Raw genomic sequence first — 17,615 nt, 5'->3', positions numbered from 1 at the left:
GCCCAAGCACAGTTCTAATGTCAGTAAAAAAAAAACCAAAAGAACTGCAGATGCTGTAAGTCAGAAACAAAAACAGAAGTTTCCGGAAAAGCTCAGCAGGTCTGGTAGCATCTGTAAAGAAAAATATCAGTTCTGTTCTGTGGAAGGGTCACCGAACCAGAAATGTTAATTCTGATTTTTTCTTCACAGGTGCTGCCAGATCTGCTGAGCTTTTCCAGAAACTTCTGTTTTATTGTCAAATGTCAGTATTTGTTAAAATATTTCAGTCAGTAAAACTTCTTCCAGAAAGGACAAACTGTGTTACCTGACTTGAAGATGTGTATGAGGCACATTAGCAGAGTGCCAATCTGCTGGCAATAAAAGGAATGCTGCTGCTCACTCATGTCCACTTTCAACTGCTTATTCACAATGTCTTCAAGGAGGATCCCCACCATCTGCAACAGGAACCTGCGCAAACAGAAGAATGCACTAGTTAATTACCAGTTAGCTCTCTGCTAGAGTACCATGTCCATTTTGAAGTAAGTCACTTTCAAGCAAGATGTCAACCTTTGGAAAAGATGTTAAGGAGATTTACTAAGGATGAGAGGCTTCAGTTTGTGAACCAACTGGATTGGTTAGGGCTAGATCACTGGAGTTCATAAGAACAAGGGGGCATTTCATAAAAACCTATAAAATTTTAACAGGTTAAACACAAGAAGGAATTTCCCGATGACTAGGATTCCAGAACTGAGAGTCACAGTCTACAGATTTGAGGTAGACCTTTCAGGACTGAGATAAGGAGAAATTTCTTCACACAGACAGTGGTGGGCCACAAAGTGGTGGACTCCAAAACATTAAATGTTTTCGTGAAGCATTTAGACATAATTCTTCGTGCTGAAGGGATTAAAGGGTATAGGGTGAAAGCAGGAACAGTGTAGTGAGTAGGATGATATATGATCACACAATGGCAGGACAGATTTTAAGGGCCAAATAGCTTGCTCCTGCTCTTATTTTCTGTATTTCTACCTCAGTTTTCTAGTACAAAACATCCCGAGAAAGCTAAATCTACAGACATAAAAAAGGTGAGTAGGCTGTTAAAAGAACATGAAAGGTCACTGGCTTTACAGATAGAGACAGAGTTTACAAAAGGAAATTATACTAAATCTTTTTAGGTCACTAGTTAGGTCTCAGATATAGCATTGTGTCTAATCCAGGGTAACTCACTTGTAAGTAGGATGTCAAGGCTTGGGAAGAAGGAGGAGAGGAGATTTAGTAGTGATAAAGGGCTTCAGAGAGACTAGAGAAATTGGGTCTGTTCGCCTTACAGCAGGGAAAGTTAGCACAAGATTTGGAAGTGTTTAAAATTGTGAGGTGCTTTGATAGAGTGCATATTGAGAACTGTTCTGTTACAGGAAGATCAGTATCAAGATTTAATATCATTGGTGAACCAAATAACAGAGGAGAGGTATTACTCAGCAAATTATAATAAAATGGAACACAGAGGGTGGTGGAAGTAGGTTCTGATATATCTATTTGTGGACTATTTTAAACTTTCACTTTCTCAAAGCCATGTTATGAAGTGTTACAGTCCAAATATTGCATGTCTTGAGTGCCAATATTCACTTTTGCTATGGACAGAAGCTTTGGCTTTGCACAACAATCCACGTAATTTGTTTTTGGAAATTTTGACATATTTTTCACAAATCCCTCAAAATGTTCCACATAAACATTTTGCAAGCAACACTCACTGAAAAAGCCACCAGTTAATTTACATTTAGTGCCACAGAATGCATAGCAGTCTTAGTTTCTCGTTTACAGCAATACAAACAAACTAGTTAGGAGCAGAAATAGGTCAATCAGCCCATAAGGTTTGTTTGTGTTTTGAATCCCAGATTCCCATTTTCTCCTGATAACCTTATCTACCTACGCTTTAGAAATACTCAATGACACGTCCACTGACTTCTGAGACACAGTGTTCCAAAGTGACATTCCTCAGGGAAAATTATTTCTAAAAGGGTGACCCCTTAACCTTAAACCATGCCCCTAGTTCTGGCCTCATCCATGGGCGGAAACATTATTTCTACACCCACCTAGACAAGATCTTAGAAACTTTAATCAAGTCCTTACACCATACTGTTCAAAACTCCAGTGGAATCAAGCCCGGTGTGTCCATCTTTTCCTCATAAGACAACACAATCATTCCAGGTATCAATCTGGTAAGCTTCCTCTGGATCACTTTCAATGCATTTAACATTCTTCCTTACATAAGGAGACCAAAACTACAAACAGTATTCAAAATGTGGTTTCACTAATGCCCTGTAATACTTGACGCATAACATCCTTAACTTTACGTTACGTTTAATTCCTCTTGGAGTAAAGGATCGTATTCCATTTGCTATCTTGATTACACATTTCCCACAATTGTACACCCTGATGCAAGGACATCCTGACTGAAGATGGAAGCAGCAACCTGTGTCTTTTTGCAGCACTATCTTAACACTTTATTAGGAAGTTAGCGAACCACATATACCTGGCAAAAGTTTCTTCCGGGAGATGTTTACTCTGTGTATCTTCATTCTGTTCCTCTGGTGGGACAGTCAGATTCCCTCGGTCCCTCAACAAGGTTATGTTCTGGCAGGAAATCAAATAAGGGGACAAGGCCAATTCTTGAACCCGTGACAGGACAATATCCTCGGTGGACTGAGAAATGAGGACCCGCAGGATAGCTAGGATACCTGATATCCAAAGCTGAACTGTTCCAGCTGATGCCTACAAGATAAACAGCTTCCAGTTATTACTCCTTTAGTTCGTTACAGCAAGGAGGAAAGAAACATATTTTGAGTTCAAGATTTTACATGCCAAATTTACGAAATTGAGCACTATCCCTGCTTTTTGAATACAGTAACAACCAACACCCATTCCCAACCAAATCAGATACAAGTGAAGGATCATTGCACATAAAGCTGCTTTCAACACAACTCAAACTTAAATAGCAATTTATATCATCTCCAACAGATTAAAATCTCCAAAGTTTGCTTCACAAGAGCTTTATGGAACAAGGTGGACACTGAGCCACTTAAGGAGATGTCAGGTTGGATGGCCAAAAAGCTGGGTCACAAGTGACAGATTTGATGGAGTGTTGTAAAGGAGGTAAAAAGGGAAGATAGAGAGCTATAGAAAGTCGTTTCCGTGATTAGGGCCTAGCCAGCTTAAGGTATATTGCTGGTGGTGTAGCAATTAAAACCAGGAATGCTCAAGAGGCCAGAACTGTCAGATTCTGAGAGTGGCTTACCAGGGTGCATGGCATTGCAAACATACTCTTCAGCAACATGTCAACAGGTCGCAGTGATGAGGGTGCCACTGTCTCAAAGAGTGTATTCAGCACACCTAAGGCTTCATGTGAATCGAGATGCATCTGCACAAACAAAATAATAAATAATGCATATATTTATATCCACTTTTTCTACAAGATATAATTTATTGAGGTGGTATCCAAAGTTTGCAAATTCAATCATAACTGCAAACTCCACCATGCGTTTTTTCCCTTGATTTATCAATCTTCTTCTGTCCATCTTAGTAAAGACTGCCCTCTCAGATCTCCCAACAAGTACTGTATGATGTTTCACCATATTAATGATATAATTCACCATATCTGGCAGCATGGTGGCTCAGTGGTTAGCACTGCTGCCTCACAGGCCAGGGACCCGGGTTCAATCACACCCTCGGGCAACTGTCTGTGTGGAGTTTGCACATTCTCCCTGTGTCTGCGTGGGTTTCCTCCAGTTTCCTCCCACAGTCCAAAGATGTGCACGCTAGGTGAATTGATCGTACTAAATTGCCCCTAGTGTTCAGGGATGTGTTGATTAGGTGGGCTATTGGTGGATGGGATGCTCTGAGGGTCGGTGTGAACTTGTTGGGCCGAAGGGCCTGTTTTCACACTGTAGGGATTCTAAAAATAAAAAACAGGAACTGCCTGCATTAACCAGCTGTACGAGAACACTGGGGCCTGGGGTTTCTGCTCAACTGTGATGTTTTGTTCATACAATTCACAAAACTAAACTGAAATTTTTAATGCAATGTAGTTAAACTCTAGTTTCTCCAATTTTAGCACGTTTTTAAAACATTGAATGAATGAAGCAACGTCCACCCACAAAATTTGACAAGCTCCCACAGTAAATTAACCCTCACTGCAGGGTTCCACTAACAGCAGTCCTTTGGATGTCTTTTTCAATCCTTTAGAAATTAATCTAGCTTTTATGGTTGCTTTTGAGCCAAGTATAATAAAAGGTAAGTTTTAATAATTCTTGTGATTTTTGTTTCAACTTACTTAATAAACTGACTAAGATATTCCAACATAACTTAAAAATAATGAATTTCATTACATAAAAGATTATAGAAAGGCGATGAACTCAGCGTTAAAGCACTTCTAACATATCAAGCTGCCACTTTAAAACTATAAAAGATCAATTTAAAGCAATAATTTAAAAAAAACATGTTTTAACACACTGCCCAATTGGCTCTGAATTTTGCATTAGATGATACCAAAATGAGTTTCCCTACAAACTTAGGGAAAAAGAAATCAGTTCAAACCTGGCACAACTTGTGCCAGAATTAGTAACTGCACATAAAGTAGAAACACTAAATCTGGATTTCTAAACAGAATCGGCAGTATATCAACAGGCTATTCAGCTTATTTGGCCCGTGCTGCTGTTTAAGTTCCACTCAAGTCTCCTCCCACACAACTTTATCAAACTCTAATGTTGTCCTTCCATTCCCCACTCATGTTTATCCAGTTTTCCCCTTCATTGCATTTGATATTTCCTGCTGCCCATGGTAGCGAGCTCCATGCTCTCTCATTCTCACTAGTCTCCAGGAAAAGAGATTGTCTACATATCTGTACATATTATGAAATAAAATCACGAGTAGAGAGCACCGCAGGGAACAGTGAAGGCAGTTCACAAATGCTTTAGTACCGGAATCTCCAGTTATGCCTGTCTGTACCTGCTGTTTAGCCAGCAACGGTAGAATCATGTCAGCTATCTGGCGTGAAAGACGTTTCCACTTATCCTCATTCTCCTTGTGACACTGTTGCAACACCAGAATTAACATCTCCAGGACCTGCAGTGACAAAAATACAATGCAGCAACTAACATTTACATATTTCACCTGCCTACTTTCATGTCATCAAAAGAAAGCAACAAGAGTCTAAGGGAAAGTTGAGATGACTGTTCCCTCCTGCTACTCATGGGGAAACGTAGAGATGGAGAGTAGAAGGCCAGGGAGATGAAGACAAACAGCAGAGTCGTTCTAAAAACTTCCCATTGTCTTTACACAGCTGCTCATTGAGCTAGGATTGATAGAGGCCAGTGCTTCTATTCCCGATTTGGGCTGTTTACAAAAACAACTTGAATTTATGTAAGACTTTTAAAGTAGTAAAATGTCCCAAGGCACTTCACTGACACATCCTCAGATAACATTTGACAGCATTCCAGAGAGAAGATATTACGACTGGTGACCCAAAGCACAGCAGAAGAGGTCCATTTTTTAAGGAGCAACTGAGAAGGAACAAAGAGGAAAAGTGTGGTCAGGTTTAAGAAAGCAATTCCATCTGAAGGCATGACCAACAGAGGAGTAACAGAAGGTCGGAATGCACCAAGGCCACAAGTGGAACAGCACAGGTATCTATCAACAGGCCATACAGCAATTTAAGCTTGTTCTACCTTACAGTTTGATTATGGTTCATCTGTACCTCAACCTGATCAACCTCAGCACCTTTACCAAACAAAAAAAGTGAGTTGATCTCAGTCTTCAATATTTTAACTGACTTTGAGCATCTGCAGATTTTTGGGGAAGAGTTCCAGATTTCTAACACCCTTTGCAAAAAACTGCTTTCAGCAACTAAACCTAATCCAGAATCCATCAAAAACTGAAAGAACTGCGGATGCTGTAAATCAGGAACAAAAACAAAGTTGCTGGAAAAGCTCAGCAGGTCTGGCAGCATTTGTGAAGGAAAAAACAGAGTTAACGTTTCAGGTCCGGTGACCCTTCTTCAGAACAGATGCTGCCAGACCTGCTGAGCTTTTCCAGCAACTTTGTTTTTGTTCCAGAATCCATCAAGTTTTTCTCCAATCAGAAAAACAGGAGGAAGCCTCTCACTCTTTCTATCCTGCCCCATGATCCAATTACATTTGGATGATTTGAAAACGAACTTCATTTACCACCTGTATTCCATATCCCTTCTCTAGCAAAAATCTAAGTCTTGATCATTTTAATTAGCTCCAGATTCACAGCAAATTGCAGGAATTGTTCGCTTCAGGATTTACCAGTGTTTTATGATTTTACAGCCTCGTTATAATTTTAAGGTGAAAGCCCCTTCTTGTGGAATCTAAACTTGGCTTTCCAACCAGTTTGATCTTTGAACCCAGTTTTGTATTTGTACAAATCAGTCAACTGGATAAGGGAACTGATTTAGCTCCATAAACTGGAGTTTGAATGGACAACAATTTCTCTAAATCCCGAATAAACGAGAGTTTCACAACAGAATCAGTCAATACAGAAGGCAATCTAAGTAGGGGAGAATATTTTTAATACCAAGAGCTGGGGGGTTTAGTGAGAAGAAGGGAGCAAGAAAGACAGTTTCTTTTGAAGGTTGTGTTCTCACCACTCCAATCTTCACGCAAAAATACATTATATTACACACACACACACGCCAATCCAAGGTCAGGCATCAACATCGGACAGAAACAGTACAGAGCTCCCAGTGGATTGATCAAACATCAAGCAATAAGCATCAACGTTCAAACAGGTCAAACTCAATTGTTTCCAAAGGCTTAAAAGCACATTTTGTCAATTTTGACCACAAAAGAATTAAACCTGCAATTCTTACCATTTCAAGATGTTTATTGCAAATCTATTTAAGAAAGAAAACTAGGTTTATTACAGCATTCGGGCTAAGACATGACAGTTGCTGCACCATAGTTCTGGCTACTTGGAGCAGTTGAACTGTGGAGCTATCCAGTCAACTGGACATTATTAATTGGTCTTTCATAACTGCAGGAATCATGAAATTAATCTGTCTAAATCAGTTCATTAAAATATTTAAACCACAGACATCGAAGTGGAACCGGGCATGAGACATGCACTGATGAAGCAAAGGCCAGACTGTACAAAAACTCATGATATGACAGATTGGAAACAGTGGAAATAGACAGCAGATCCAACAGTGCTCCAAAAATGTCTACACCAGAATCATTAATCGTGCATGCACAAACAGGTCTACAGGCAGATTAATAATAAGTTCCCTTTACAGTTGCTGACAGATGTGCTGTGCATTTCCAGGATCTCCAAATTCAGTTCACTTTCTTCGCATAGGGATTTTTCTTGATTGATGCCAACGAAAATCACGTAATGAGGGGGACAACAGACTGGATGATAAAGATCAATAAAGTTGATGCACAATGTATAAAACGAAACATTCTAGCCGTTAACTTATGCAAACATCCAAGGGACATCTGAATTTGGAGCACCTGTACAGCTGGTTTTAGAATAGGCAGTGGATTAAAAAGCTGCTTTTAGGATGTTGGGAGAATGCTGAAGCAATTTTCAAATATTACTCTCCGCTTTGGCTAGTATCTGAGAGTCACACGTGAAGGCAAATAGGAAAGAGGCATACGTTTTCCATGCCTCACAGGTTCCATTCACTTTCTGTAAACCGTGCACAATGAAAGATTAATATGACACGTGTAGCAAATAAAACAGATTTATTTCACAGGTGGACGTTAACTTTCCCAGTCTTGCGAGGGTGCCAACATCCAAGTTATTGCTATAGGAGAGATGGGGTGAGGACAGATGGAGAGGGGAGGAGAGTGGAATATAAGTAACATGCAACACAAACAATAACGCAGAACTGAGGAAGGGGGAGGTGCAAAGAACAGAGACATGTAATTGTATCACAGATGTATGTAAACAAAGTATTTAATAGGATGACGCTATCCATCCAGGGCACTCAAGAACTGCCTACCTCAGGGTCTCCACCTCTATGTTAAAATAACAGAGGCATGTCAAAGATATTGACATGTTTTATAGTGGGGCCAAACATCAGTTTTATTAAAAAAAAGACTAAGGAACGTTATATGATTGGATTAAGCATCTGTACTTTAACACTGCAAATAAGCCATTTATTTGGTCAATAAGGCTGTCGCCGTACATTGTTGGCCAGACAGTGACTATAGGAAAATTGCTTAATTGTTTAAATCAGCTGTAGCCATCATTAAGTTCAATATAAAGGGTACTTGCTGGTGACTGGACGGAGTGAACATCTTTGATCACTGTAACAAGACAGACCAACAACCAGTCTTTCATCTAACTTCCAAAACGCAAACTTAAAAAAACAAACCTTCAATTTTGATGGGCTGTTGACAGATCAAGTAAACTCAAACTAGGTCAGTTTAGGTCCATACACTTCACAGCAAATATACTGGCTTTGAAAAGGAGTACAGAGTAGATGCACAACAATAGTTCAGGGGCAGAGGATAAATTATAAGGAAAGGATAGTCTGTATTCATTAGGTTGTAGATTAGGGTGATGTAATTAAGGTGTTTAAAAACAATTTGACTGAGTACAGACAGAAGGTAATCCAGAATAAGGGGATGGGGGCTCATAATCTGAAAGTTACAGGTAGCTAGGACATTCAGGGTAAAGTTAGGAAGCACTGCTACACACAAAGGCTGATGGAAATCTGGAACTCTTTCCCCCCCGCAGGTGCTGCATAGTCAACGGAAAATTTCAAAACAGACAGTGATAGATATTTGATAAATAAACATAGTAAGACCAAGCGAACCAACATAGGTACACGGAGTTCAGGTATAAATTTCCCTTGATCTAACGTTCATCAACTTTTTGCCTTGCCTAGACCATTCCACCAAGTACAAACATGGTAGGAGTGTGATGGAATACTCCTCCCTTTGCTGATGAATGGAATTATAAAAAAAAGAGTGCTGAGGAACTCTACACCATCAAAGACAAAATGACCACTTGAATAGTATCTCATCCATCACCCATAAAATGTTCACTCTCTGCAATACCAGTGCACACTAGAGCTGGAGCATATACCATTTAAAAATGCACTGCAGCAAGGCTCTTTTAATAGAAGCTTCTAAATACATGTCCTCTTCAACCTAGAAGAACAAGGATAATAGCAGACAGGAATACCAGCACCTCCAAGCAAACCCTTAACTCACACTTCACCCAGACTGAGAACCATGTCACCGTTCCTTCGGCGTTTCAGGGTCAAAATCCTGGAATTTCCTTCCTACGAGCACTGCACCATCACCTCACAGACTGTGATGATTGAAATGTATGGTTCACTACTACCTTCAAGGGCAATAAATGCTAGCCTAGCCATTGATGCTGATATCTCATGAACGACAAAGAATGTGTATGTGAATGGCAGAACAGATGAGGGCTGAACATAGCTGCTTCTGTTTGTATCTTGTAATCAGCATCCTGTGGGACGGCATACAATCCATTGTGGGCTATGCTTATTTTGTCCAGCTTTCAATACCATTTCATGATCCCGGCTCCAGCAATAAATTGCATTCCAAAGCACTTTAAAGAGGGGGATGTGAAGAGGAGGAATGGGGATGAGGAAGGTGAAGGGCAGGGAAGCGGGCGTGTTCTGGTTTTAGGAAAAAGTAAGTTGGATGTACCTGGTGGTATTGGATGAGTCTCAGCAACATAGAAACTACCACTTCCTTCTGTGTATCCAGTTCCTTGCCAGCATCAGCTTTATTGGTCCCTCGCAGTACAAACAGATCATGAACTATCGGCTGCAGTGCCGGGATTGCTATTCCAAAATACAAAAAGAAAACTTCTGTTGGATTCTTACAAAACAAAATTGACACAAGAAGCGCACGCTCTTCAACAAAGAAAAGGTTCAACGCATTGGTCCATGGGATAAGAGTGTTGTCCAATAATGATAGGCTGAGTAAACATGCTTCCATTCTCTTCAGTATAGAAGAATGAGGTGGCCTCAGTGAAACATACACAATTTCTGAAGAGACTTGATAGGATAATAAGGGACAGTGTTTCCACTGACTGGGGAATGTAGAGCATGCGGGCACAGTCTAGAGTAAAGGGCTAATCATTTAGAATTTAGAAATCGTCACAAAAAGATTTGAGATTGTTTGGAATTCTCCATCGCCAAAGGTTATCAGTGCCCTATCATTCAAGGCTGGAGCACAGTGATTTTTGATCTCTTAGGGAATCAAGGGGTGCGGGGAATCAGTGGGAAAATCAAGTGAAAGCAAGAAGAATAGCCATGATCACATGAAAATTGTGGAGGAGACTCAAACGGACAGTGTGACCCGCTCCTGTTCCTACTTCTCACGTTACCTTTCTGAAAGTTTTGATCAAAAATTAAGCAAACCATTCTGAAATTTAACAAAAAAATAAAAATTCTGAAAATTGACAGCACAACCATCAGCATCTGCAGAATGTTTGCATCAATACAGCACCATTCACAATCTCAGGACATCTCAAACAGCTTTATATCCACTGAAGTAGTTCTGAAACCTAGTCAGTATAGGAAACACAGCAGCAAATTCAAGCAGAGCAACAGAACTATGACTAAGTAACTCATTTTAAAAACAATGCTGGTTGAATGAATGATATTGATCAAGACACCAGGGATAACGCTTGCTGTTCACTGAAACACCTTTTATATCCACCCAAAGGGGAAGGCAAAGCTGTGATTTAATGCCTTATCAGCACTCCCTCAACACTGCACTAAAGGTGCTTGTGGCCCTCGAGCAGGGATTGAACTTTCAACATTTTAACTCAGAGGCCAGAGTGCAACCCACTGAGCCACAGGACATACTGATAAAAGGTTTCAGAAAAAAGTGTTTAAATAACCATTTTAATGGCCAACATTTGAGATGTAATTCAGCTTCTGAGGTAGGCCATGTGATATCTGATGAATTGGCACTACATAATGGAACAACTGCAAGCTTAAAAGAATATAGTGTTTTCTTCATAACGTTCACCTACATCACCAGAACCAGAATGAAGTTGCCAACTAATTTTATGTAACCATTATCTGTATATTGATCTAGTTACTCTCGGTGCTTCTGGTGCAGATTCAAGCAAATCATACTCATAAGCAGTCCATCACTAGCTGTGATCTGCAACTCTCTCATAGCCAGTCTTGTCAGTAGATATCAGAGTAACCTTGAGACATTCCCAATCACTGGTAGCCTAACAGCAAGTCAGAAATTGAAAATAGGCGCACTCTACAATTTAATTGCTCTGATCCCTGTAGTCAGCAAGGTGACAGCTCACCACCTTCTCAAAAGGTAACTAGAGATGGATAGTAAATGCTTGCCCAGCCAGTGATGCCTAAATCCCACAAATGAATTTAAAAAAGCGAAACTGGTGATACCAAAGCTATGCTACAAACTGGATAGCAATCTCGTTCATACAGATTACACAATATGAACTTCAAAAGCTACATCCCTACAACCAAGTTTCCTGCTACACTGTATGCCCCATTCTTTTGTAGGGTAACAGGAAGCTAAGTATGAAAAGTCCAGCCACAGGGAAAGTCTACTCTTTGAAGCCCCAATAACTAGTCAGATTGGTCATTCAGACATTAGTGCTCTGAAACAGAGGAAGATCTTCCTGACTCAGTAATCAGATGACTGAGCTTGCCTGCAAGTCAACTCAATTCCTACTCCTGTCGCCAAGCAATTTTGGAGCCACTTCCAGACAGAAAAACTCACCTCAAAGCCCAATCCTCTCGACAAAATGATTGTAAATGCATCTTGGATTCTCTTCATTGGTTTTGAGTTTACTTTACAATGAACACATGACAGAGAAACATTCAGCCTAACCAGTACTTGCTAGCATTTACACTCCGCTCAAGCTTCATGCCATTTGTCTCACCTACCTCCATCACGTATCCATCCAGTCCCTTCTCCCTACCCTTAAATGCACCCTGACTATCTGCAGCAAATACACCTTGTGGTACAACAGAGTTCCACTTTCTGAACAAAGTTGCTACTACTGAGTTCTCAACTGGATTTCTTTGTGACTATTTATATTGATGGCCTATCACTTTGCTTTTCTCCACAAGTGGAAACACACACTGTCTCTATTGTAACGAAACATTCCCTAACAGCCACAACCACATGTACTCAAGTTTTGAACTAAACATTTGAAGCTTCTTTAAAAACAAAACTTGATCAATTTTGAAATGACAGTGAAATATCAGACCTACGCAATACCAAAAAAGGCCAAACTAATATTGTAGAAATTCCACACAACACGAAATTGTAATTCTAATTTTACTATTAGCACTTATGACTAAAGATTTCACAGCAGTTATGCAACACAAATATAGTGAAACAATGCAACAAGAACATAGTTTGTCAGGGTCATTACCGTGTGTAACAGCTTTCCGACCGCTGGCCATGATCCCATCACACAGTTGGATAATTTTGGGAATTCCAATGATTGGCTTGGAGTGATAACGCTCATATGACAACAATACCAAGAAGAAAAATATGTTTGGAATGATGGCCTCGGATTCCCTAGCAAAATTGCAACAGATAACTGTTAGTAAACAAGTGATAAACAGTGCACACAATCATGCGGAAGGACAATCATGCAAAGACACAATTAGTAATTTGAGAAAAGTCACTATGATAACAAATACAAGGGTTCATAAACGTACTAAACTGCCATTGACTATTGTTGGAACTCACCTAAATTGGCCCACCTCAATGAATTCAAACTGCTTCAGAACAAACCCAATGAATACCTACAAAAGAAAGGAAATTCAACTGTATCATACAATTATGTAGAATTTACAATATTTAAACAAAACATTCCATCCATCTGTTTCATACTAGTGTCTATAAGCCACAGAAGTCCTCTATCACCCGTCTTCATCTTATCCCATTTTTCTCATGTTTGTCTAGTCTTCCTGAAATGAATCTTCCCTATTCACTTTAAGAAATCCAACAATCCCACAGTGCAGTTAGAAACGGAGCTCCAAGATTTTGACACAGCGACACTCAAAGGATGGGTACTGTTCCAAGTCAGGATGGTGTGTGGGTTGGAGGGTAACTTGCAAATGGTGGTGCTCCTATGTATTTGCTGTCACTGTGCTGCCAGGTAGTAAATATGGAGGTAGAAGGCAAAATTCAAGGAGCTTGAGTGAATTACTATAGTGTATCTACTGGTTCAGGGACAGAATGTTGAATGGGCTGCCTATAAAAAAAGTGGGATTTGTTCTAGATAGAGTCTATGGAGCTGTACGCTCAACAGGGTTTCTCATTGTGAACAAGAAGGATTAAAAAGGTTGGCAAACTCCAAATCATTTTCTAAATAAAGAGCAAACGTTATTGGTAAGAAGCCAAGTTTCAACAGAACATAATGGGAACAAACCATTCAGCTCCTTCAGTCATTAAACAAGGCCATAACTGAGTTTCAACACAACTCTATTTAGATGCCTTCGCTCCTGAATGGAAAGAGGTCCATAATATGAGAGCGCAAAGAGGGGAATATATTGTGGCAGCCTTAAGTTATTATGGAACAATATTCTGTAGATCTTAAAACTCTGGATTGTCCTTTCCAACATCAAGGTGTTATATACTGGAATAGTTAGAAGAATAAAACTGGTTGCCTTTAAAATGAATATTGTTGATCACTTTTATTCGCTTTTTGCCTAGATAGCTTTTCATCCAAACAGGTTTCTGAACTCAAAGCAAGTACCAACCTGATCCGAATCAAGTAGGCAGTAGTTCACCCTGAGTTGTACCAACTGAGCCAACAAATCAAGCACTTGTCTTTGCAGATGGACTGAAGTGGTTGTGGTGTACTGCTTCAAGGCCTTGATGACCAGAGGCTCAAAGAGGCGGATGTAGTTGTGTATTGCGTTCTACAATGCGGAAAGATACATAAAAACCACATTGAGAACATCCAGAGGCAATCCAGACGAGCAATTGACTGTCAGTGTGGGGAAAACGCAGCATATTCTACATAATTTAGCATGAGGTGACCGGTTCACTTGCTGTTGATGTCAGAGCTAGAAATTTTGACCAAGCCAACAGAACCTATCACTGCTTTTCAAATAGTGCAACAGATCTTCCAAGACTGACCAAATTCAAGCCCAAAGCCTATAGACCATGAAAAAAAGACTCAACAAACCAGGTCTAACTGGTAGGCTAGATAATAAATATAGTACACTTTGACACAGTATTGCTGACTTGCCTCAAGTAAAGATTAAATTATTTTACTTTGGGATCATTTTAATATAATATGGCCAAACAAAATGCTTTGGTTACAGTACAAGAAACGTGCGCTCTGGCATAATGGCAAGTCTCGCCTACTTGAGGGTGTCAGGTGACTTTCAATCTACAGTTGTGAAAGTTCTTCACTATTGACTCACCTTTCTCACCTTTTCTACATACAATAGCCAATAGCTACATCATTCTTCTGTAATGCATCAAAAAGCAAAGTGTCTAACTTCTCTATTGTCTAATGGATCCCATATTTAAAACCAATATGGGTCACAAGAGAATGACCTCACATGGAGAACATCGAAAGAATGCCAGATAGATTCCTGGATGCAGAAAGATTCAATATTATATTAATTCCCAATTTCACACAACACACAGCCTCTCCCCAGCCAGTTCAATGCAGCTTTAATACAGAATTCCAGAGCCTCCCACCACACTCAAAGCCACATTCTGTCCCCTCCTCGCTCAAAGTTGCATTCTCTCCTTCTTCAACTCCTAATTTTGCATCTTTTGAAGCTACAATTGGGTTTCAAATAATGTTCTAAAACTACAATTGCTTTATTAGTAGATTTTGGTGTCAGATCACCAAGGCTTATCCACTTAACTCACCCATTCCCGAAAAAAAATAACGTGCATTTCGATGGAACAAAAAGTACCTTATCAGTTCGATGCCTGGTTACATTTGTCAGGCTGACTTTCAGTTGTGAAGAAACCTTCTGCAGCACATCAAACCATCTAAAATACAAAATAAGCAATAAGAATTCACTAACTTCTAATGTTTTAGTACATAATTTTTTTAAAAGCAAGAATCACAATTTGAAATGGCTTTATATTAAAGTGTTCACATTACAGAACTTCTACATAGGATTACAAAGGATATAAGACACAGAAAGAAGCCTTCAGCTCAACCCATCAAATGTTGGTGTTTCTGTTCCACTCACAAATCCCTTCATCTTCTCTTAACCATGTAACAATACATTCCCTTCTCCTTCATACGGAGAGCTAGCTAATCCTTAAATGCATCGGTACTTTTTACTTCAATTAATCCCTGTGCAACTCCCACTTAATCACAACTCTGTGGAAATGAAGCTCGTTCTGAATTTCTATTGGATTTCTTGCCAACTATCTGCATCTCCTTTTGGTTTCATGGTATAATTGTTTACTTTTTGGTCTTATTGGTTATAAGAGTAATTGAAAGATAAGCATCAAGGATCTCATGGCACAGTAGTAGTATCCCTACCTCTGAGTCAGAATGCCCAGGTTCAGGCCCCACCTGCTCCTGAGCTGTGTAATAACATCATTGAACAGGTTGATTTCTGGAAGATTACCTGTTTTTTTTTTTTTTTAAAAAAGTGGTGAAAACGTGAACTCACTATCAAAGTGATTTCTGTAATCGTTCCGAAAACGTGGGTCCTGCTCACTAGATCAGCACTTGATGTCCATTCCTAATTACCCTCTTCAAACTCAAGTCTATTTGAAGGGGAGCTCCAGGACTGCGAATCAGAAACAGTGAAGGAATGGTAATAGAACTGTAGGTTAGGATGGCGTGTGCCTTGGAGGGGAATTTATAGATGATGTTCCCACACATCTGTAGCCTTTATCCTATAAGGTGGCAACAAGTTTGGAAGATGGTATTGAAGGTGGTTTTAAGACCATTCGGCCCCTTGAGACTGCTCCACCGTTCAATGGGATGATGGCTGATCCAACATTCCACACATTCACTTTCCTGCCTTTTCCCAAAATCCTTGATTCCCCTACCGATAAGAATCTATTTCAGCCTTAAATATACACAAGGTCTCTCCCCCCACAGCTCACTGTGGCAACGAGTTCCAAAGACACTCAACCCTCTAAGAGAAGAAATTCCTCTGTATCTCAGTCTTAAATTAGCACTCCTTTATTCTGTTTGCATTTGCACATGGGCTGCTTCAGTATCGGAGGAGTCAAGGAAGATACTGCACATTGTGTAATCATTAAATTATTAGTGACCATCTTATAATTCTGGTCTTTCCCACAAGTGGAAACATGAACATAACAGCACATTACAGGCCCTTCGGCCCACGACGTTGTGCTGACCTATTACCCTACTCTAAGATCAAGTCACCCTGCATACCTGACATTCTACTATCATCCATGTGCCTATCTAAGAGTCGCTTAAAAGTCTCTAAAGTACATACCTCCACTATCACTGCTGGCAATGCATTCCACACGCCCACAAACATCCTTGCTACGACTAACCCATCAAAAACTCTCCATAATTTTAAATTATCAAGTCATCCCTCAGCCTTGGAATCACAAAGTCATAGCGGGCTACAGCACAGAAAACCACCCTTCAGCCCATCGAATCTGTGCTAGTGAAAAACAAGCACTTAACTCTTCTAAACCCATTTTCTAGCCCTTGGCTCATACCCTTGCATGCCTTGGATCACAAGTGCACATCTAAATACTTCTTAAATACAGTCATAGAGTTGTGAAGCACGGAAACAGCCCCTTCAGTCTAACTTGTCTATTCTGATCAGATATCCTAAACCAATCTGGTCCCATTTGGCAGCATTTGTCCCATATTCCTCCAAACGCTTTGTATTCATATACCCATCCAGATGCCTTTTTATGCCTTGTATCTGTACCAGACTCCACCACTTCCGCTGGCAGCTCATTCCATACATGCACCACCCTGTGTGAAAAAGTTACCCTTCAGGTCCCTTTTAAAATCTTTCCCCTCTCAACTTAAACCTGTGCCCTCTAGTTTCAGACTCCCCTGCCCTGGGGAAAAAAAGACCTTGGCTATTCACCCTAATAATTGCTCTCATGATTTTATAAACCTCTATAAAGGTCAACCCTCAACCTCCGACACTCTAGGGAAAATAGCCCCAGCCTATTCACCCTTTCCCTACAGCTCATACCCTCCAGACCCAGCAGCGTTCTTGTGAATCTTTCCTAGACCAGAACTGAACACAGTACTCCAAAAGTGGCCTAACCAACGTCCTGTACAGCTGCAATTTGACATCCCAACTCCTATACTCAACGCACTGACCAACGAAAGCAAATGTTAAGGGTTTCTGCCTCTGCTACTCTTACAGGCATAGAGTTCCAGATTCCCGTCACACTCTGGGAGAGAAAACATTTCCTCACATACCCTGACAACAAGGTGCAGGGCTGGATGAACACAGCAGGCCAAGCAGCATCATAGGAGCAGAGAGGTTGACTTTTCCGGCCTAGACCCTTCATCAGAAAAGGGGGAGGGGAAGGGGGTTTTGAAATAAATAGGGAGAGAGTGGGAGGCGGATAGAAGAGGGATAGAGGAGAGGATAGGTGGAGAGGAAACAAACAGGTCGAAGA

At 40.3% G+C, this 17,615-nt stretch overlaps 1 protein-coding gene across 1 annotated transcript in view; it reads right to left on the bottom strand.

Annotated features, from left to right (window-relative positions):
• Positions 1-17,615, bottom strand: part of htt (huntingtin) — a gene marked incomplete at its 5' end in the record, with an annotated part of 85,294 nt that overhangs the window by 39,593 nt on the left and 28,086 nt on the right. Inside the window, 9 exons of the mRNA XM_048594096.1 lie at positions 305-447; positions 2,510-2,748; positions 3,272-3,394; positions 4,981-5,097; positions 9,687-9,823; positions 12,418-12,566; positions 12,741-12,796; positions 13,757-13,918; positions 14,936-15,014. Coding sequence (XP_048450053.1) covers positions 305-447; positions 2,510-2,748; positions 3,272-3,394; positions 4,981-5,097; positions 9,687-9,823; positions 12,418-12,566; positions 12,741-12,796; positions 13,757-13,918; positions 14,936-15,014 — 1,205 coding nt within the window. The remainder of the gene's footprint in view (positions 1-304; positions 448-2,509; positions 2,749-3,271; positions 3,395-4,980; positions 5,098-9,686; positions 9,824-12,417; positions 12,567-12,740; positions 12,797-13,756; positions 13,919-14,935; positions 15,015-17,615) is intronic.

Source organism: Rhincodon typus, chromosome 3 (assembly GCF_021869965.1).
Source record: "Rhincodon typus isolate 14 chromosome 3, sRhiTyp1.1, whole genome shotgun sequence".
In the NCBI taxonomy this organism is placed as follows: domain Eukaryota; kingdom Metazoa; phylum Chordata; class Chondrichthyes; order Orectolobiformes; family Rhincodontidae; genus Rhincodon; species Rhincodon typus.
The sequence above is the reverse complement of the archived record's forward strand: the minus strand, read 5'-3'. Positions and strand labels throughout refer to the sequence as shown.